General features: G+C 38.2%; 1 protein-coding gene across 1 annotated transcript; it reads right to left on the reverse strand.

Annotated features, from left to right (window-relative positions):
* Positions 1-1101: 1101 nt before the first annotated feature.
* On the reverse strand, positions 1102-5471 carry LOC108434007 (extracellular calcium-sensing receptor-like). Its single transcript, XM_037540192.1, has 6 exons — positions 5353-5471; positions 4894-5194; positions 3965-4741; positions 3193-3417; positions 2123-2246; positions 1102-2015 (listed from the first exon to the last, which is right to left on the reverse strand). The coding sequence occupies exons 1-6, from the start codon at positions 5457-5459 to the stop codon at positions 1102-1104; spliced, it is 2448 nt and encodes an 815-aa protein (XP_037396089.1). The 5' UTR covers positions 5460-5471.
* Between the last annotated feature and the right edge of the window lie 300 nt (positions 5472-5771).

Consider the following 5771-nt stretch of genomic DNA (forward strand, 5'->3'; position numbering starts at 1 on the left):
AACAATAATTATTACTAGTACCATGTTAAATCTTAACACCAAAATATGTTTTTTTTTTTTTTGAGGTTAAGATTAGAGTTGGCTTTAGGACAAAGTGTAAACTTTTAATAGATAATTAGTAAAATAACTGTTTTTACGAAGGCCTTAAAATTCATAACTTTTGCCACCCTTTTTTGGAATGTCAAGTTAAAAACAATTAATAATAAACATGATAGATTAACTGACACTTGAAGGATATTTTAATTAATATTACATCAGAAGACATTAATACACAGAAAGCAGTTTACATATTTAGCTAGTTTCTTTTAATTAGCTACTATTCTTTTTTTAATTATTTAACAAGTATCATCAAGTAAAGATAATTTGAGATTACTACATTTTGCCTCATGGCCTGACATGTGCTCTGCTTCATTAATACTATTGTGGCTGAATAAAAGTAAATGCCCAAAAATGTTCCAAATCAGGAAGAAAGCCTTCCCAGAAGAGTAGATGGCTTTTAAAACAGAAATAAGAGGTTGATTTTCATTAATGCTAGTGGATTTAGAAAGAAATGTTGAAAAAGCACATATGGATGTGATATTTGTGTGGATGCAAGAGTTTTCCTCCCTTATCCTAAACATGTAAAGCCATGACAGTTCGAACTTCCACTAACATAACATCACTGGATAGGTAATTAAACTCAGGATGAAAACAAACCAATTCCATTATCTGAGGTTAAATAAGCTGCACAAAATAGCATCATGCTGAGTAATAAGGAGAGAAAGAGGGCTGGTTTAAATTATGGTTTCAATTATGGAGAAGCCTATTAATTGTTTTATATTGCATGTAATAATGAATATGTTCTGAAAATGATCATAAGAACTCAATTTTGACAAAGGAATATAATCAAAAAGCAATGAAAGACAAGACAATTGAGGTTAATTTAGCATCAAGCATTATATACATATTTAAATATTAAATAAAAGCATAAAATACAATTTAAGTAAAAGGGTGTATCAGTGAAACTGCTATGAAAATATGAATCTAAGCATATAAGCATGTTTAAATAAAAAAATCAGAAATTATGAAGTGAAAATTCATTTTTCTTTATTTGCAAGAGTCTCAAAGGGACTTAGAGGGAACTTTACCCATAAGGTGTTTCTTGGTATTCTGCTCTGGTCTAAACATGATTATGAAACATTTGGATGCAAAAAGACAAATAAACAAACCAAAGCTTGAGGCCAAAATAGCAAATATCTCTACAGCTACAGTGAACTTTCCAGGTGAGTTTACATAAGCTGGGATAAAGCTGATCCAAACTGCACAGAATATGAGCATGCTGAATGTGATGAACTTGGCTTCATTAAAGTTATCAGGCAGCTTCCGAGCCAGAAAAGCCAAAATAAAACACAAAAGAGCCAGAAAACCTATATAACCCAGCACAGCCCAGAAACCTATAGCTGAACCTAATCCACATTCCAGTATTATTATTTCTTTGTATTGACTTAGATTTTTGAATGGGAGAGGAGGAGATATTGTCAACCAAAGAACACAAATTAGGACCTGTATGAGAGTGAAGGCAAGAACACTGAGTCTCTGCTGTGGAGGCCCAAACCATTTCATGGCATTACTGCCTGGAAGTGTAGCTCTAAACGCCATTAATACCACTATTGTTTTCCCCAGAACACAGGAGATGCAGAGGACGAAGGTGATTCCAAATGTTGTGTGACGCAGCATACAGGACCACTCAGAGGGCTGACCAATGAAAGTAAGAGAGCAGAGGAAACACAGAGTCAGTGCAAAGAGCAGCAGGAAGCTCAGCTCTGAGTTGTTGGCTCGAACGATAGGAGAAGTTCTGTGTTTGTAGAAAACAGCAGCCACACATACAGCTATGAAGGCCCCAGTGATGGAGAACACTGTCAGGATGATGCTCAGAGTGTTGTCCCAGGACAGGAACTCCACAGGCTTGAGAAGGCACCTGTCTTGCTGGGTGTTGGGCCAGAACTCAGAAGGGCAGCGCACACAGTTCAAAGAGTCTGAGAGATTAGAAAAACATATTCAGAACCATATTTTATAAAGAGCCACAATAGAAAAAAATATGACTGTCCCTAGAGAAACTGCCCACTGTATTGTAAGGACCAACCTGTCTTGTTACTGATCTCTCCTTCTGCGCATGGTATACAGTCATAGCAGCAGACTGGCTTTCCTTTCTGCACAGCCTTCCTGGTTCCTGGAGGACAGCTCTCACTGCACACAGACACTGGCACCTGAAAGGCATTAGACAAATCAGTCTTAGTTTATCAAAGGAGCTCTTATTATTGAAATGTTTCATTGCATTTCATCAAATACTAATGAGAAAATTCCTTAGTTTTGGGTCTTTGTCACAGTTAATTATTGTAATAATCATTATGGTGTTCTTTTCTACAATTTATTTCTGCAGCCTGCATTTCTGTTACAAAGAAAAACAATCTGCCTAGGCATGTACTTGGACAAAATATACGTGCATAAAATACAATAAAGCAAAATTAAATTAAATTAAATTAAATTAAAAAAAATAACGAAACTGTGATAACGATCATTAGTCTGTTATGAGTTCTATAAACAGCTCTGAATTGTTTATTGCCAGCATTCTTTCAGCTATATAATAATAATAATAATAATAATAATAATAATAATAATAATAATAATAATAATAATAATAATAATAATAATAATACATTTTATTTCATGGCACCTTTCAAAAACCCCAGGTCACCTTACAAAACAGGAAAAAGCAACAATAATAATAAATGTGAATCAACAATCATTTGAATACGTCAAAATAAAACAACACTAAAAGAGTCACGGTAAAACAACAAACCAGTTTAAAGAGAATATGCTTGCTTAAACAGGTATGTTTTCAATAGAGATTTAAAAGAGAGAAGAGAGTCTGCATTCCTAATAACTGGGGGAGGGAATTCCATAGCTGAGGGGCACAGCGACTAAAGGCTCTGTTGCCCACAGTAACAAGGCGGGCAGAAGAAACAAAAAGATGAGTGGAGGATGAGGATCTGATCATTAGTCAAGTGTTTACAGAGAAGCACATTTAGGGTAACCTAGTTGTTTTCATCGTGTGATCACTTCCACGTGTTTTTAGTTTGACTGAGTGGTATATCATCGCTACAAAAGAAAAGCTATTCTGTGATCTTTGTGGTCAGAGAATACTGAAAGTACCTCTGTCTGTCCTTCCATCCAGCTGATAGCTCTGCTCATACTGAACTCCTGCCCTCTTGGTCTGGATGAGTCATAGTGACCCACATTCACAAACTCCAAACTACCATCTTTCTTAAACTGCCAGTTTATGAGCTCGTAGACGGCCACAGGATCACCATTGGAATCGAAGGAGACCTGAAAACCATTCTTTGTAGTGAAGTTTACTCTCTTGAGTTGGTCGAGTATCTGCAGTGGAACACACATCATTTAAAAGAGCATGAACGAAACTGTGATTTTGAAACTGTGAACTCTGATCAACAGCTTCGAAGTATTGCTAAAAAGAATAATTCATTATTGATGAATATTGACGAATATACTTTTGTGTGCTTTATTTTTATTTTCAGATAATCATATATTCACACACACACACACACATATATATATATATATATATATATATATATATATATATATATATATATATATATATATATATATATATATATATATATGATTTTAATATATATAAGTTTTAAGTTAAGCAGATTTAAGTTAAAACATGCATAGTCCCCGAGAAACTTGTCAGTGCTGCAATAGGCATGTAAAATGCCATTAAGGGAAAAAAATGAATCTTTCTAAATGACCTGCAGGCAGGAGGAAAAAGTCAATGAGCATAGTCCATTTTCATATTTCTAATTTTGCTAAAACTCTAAAACTTAAGTGATATAATTGTCTAAGTAGCCCAGTTCATATACACGCATCATTATGTTTTTTGAATATATTAGTTTTATACCTGCCATGGTGCACATTTAGCGCTCTTGTCGCACTGCGTGTCATTACAGATAACACCGTGGATGGCATGCGCTATGGCATACGTAGCTTTATACACCATGTTAGACTGGCGCAGCTGCGACGTGTCTGTATACGGGTTCTCCAGCGCGCGGATATCCTCGTTGCCGTCACATTCCCGCGCGCCCCCTGAGGAGCCTTTTAGGCTACAGCTGAACGAGCTCTCCCAAAACTCCGTTAGCAGAGGAGATTTCAGTGCTTGTGCTGGAGAGAGATCCAGAAGAAACTGACGGAAACCTGGAATCACCGAGCGGGGGATCCCAAATCCTATCGCCCCAGCGCACATGTTAAAGCGCAGAAGTTCTGGATCTATGATCCACGCTTCACTGCCGACCCACTGAAGGGGAGGCGACGGCTGTCTCGCCAGTTCCTCCAAAATAAGCCTTAAATCACCTCCGGCAACAAACGCTACTATTACCCGGGCTGTTGATCTCCTGATGACGTTCGCCACTCTCTCCAGTTTCCTGCGCGGTTGTGTTCTGTAGTAGGACTCGGAGTACTCCACACAGATTCCCTCCTCCTGCGCAGCTTTTAGAAACGACGCCATTCCATAATTTCCATAGTCTGTGTCGCTGCGCACTGCCCCAATCCATGTCCAGCCAAAACGCTTTACTGCTTTTGCTAGTGCAGCCGCTTGGTGGTGGTCACTAGGCACGGTCCTGAAGAAGGCAGGAAACTGTTGCTTATCGCTCAGACATGCGCAGGTTGCGAAATGACTCACCTGTTATCCAGTATTGAAAAGAAGAAGAAAGTGTTATTGAGAGTCCTGGTTGGAATGTTTCGATGATTTTGGGACACTTTATGTTTGTTTTTCATTTACTGAACATTACTACATTTTTTTTAATTCGACCATTTAGTTCAGCCTGCACTCACCTGTGGAATTCCAAAGAGTCCCAGCATTCTGGCCATAGTTATCGATGGATTGGAATTAGACTCTCCCACGAGAGCAGGAACAGCAGCAGCTGTAGATTTTGAACAGGAATCAGTATCATTGTAAAATGGTTCCATGCCGTTTGCAAACTGAAATGTAACTTTAACAGTCATCGGCACTGCAGAGCACGAGTCGTGTATCTGGTATCCTAACGTGATTCCCGGCAGGAGATCTGTTCTGTTATTGATCTCGTGGATGGCGAACTCCATGGCACGGGCGATTCGCAGCCCCCTGAAATTAATACTGTATAGAGAATTAAAATATAAAAATATATAAAGTTAGATTTTTATATCACCATATATTTTCAAAAATCACTAAAGGAATAAGGAGCCCATGATTGCAAAACATTGTCAGTTTGATTATTATGCTTTCTGTCTCGTGCTCTTTGCTGCTGTACGCACCTCCCAGAGCACTGTGGCGGTAGCGGCTGTCTGGTGTAGCTGTTCTGTTCTGAAGTTGTGTAGAAATGAATGGAAAAAATCCCCCCTATAATAAAATCTCCATTCATTGAAAGACCAGGCACCTGAGGAACAGCCCACAGCCTGCAGCTGACAAAGTCACACTTGCTGGCTGCTAGACTAAACTCAATTAACCACAAAATTAGTTCAAACATCCTTAAAATTTAAGTGAGCTGCATGGTATGCTTGATAGTTCCCAGCTCTCTGTTTGCCACAGTGGCTGCCTTTAAATAGCAACCTTGTTATGATGCCCTGGGGGTATGCATTTGGACTCAGGAGGTGTGACTATGTATTGAGTAGTAATTGCAATGATGAATAACACGTTTGTTTGTGTGTGTGTGTGTGTGTGTGTGTGTGTGTGT

Source organism: Pygocentrus nattereri, chromosome 7 (genome assembly GCF_015220715.1).
Source record: "Pygocentrus nattereri isolate fPygNat1 chromosome 7, fPygNat1.pri, whole genome shotgun sequence".
In the NCBI taxonomy this organism is placed as follows: domain Eukaryota; kingdom Metazoa; phylum Chordata; class Actinopteri; order Characiformes; family Serrasalmidae; genus Pygocentrus; species Pygocentrus nattereri.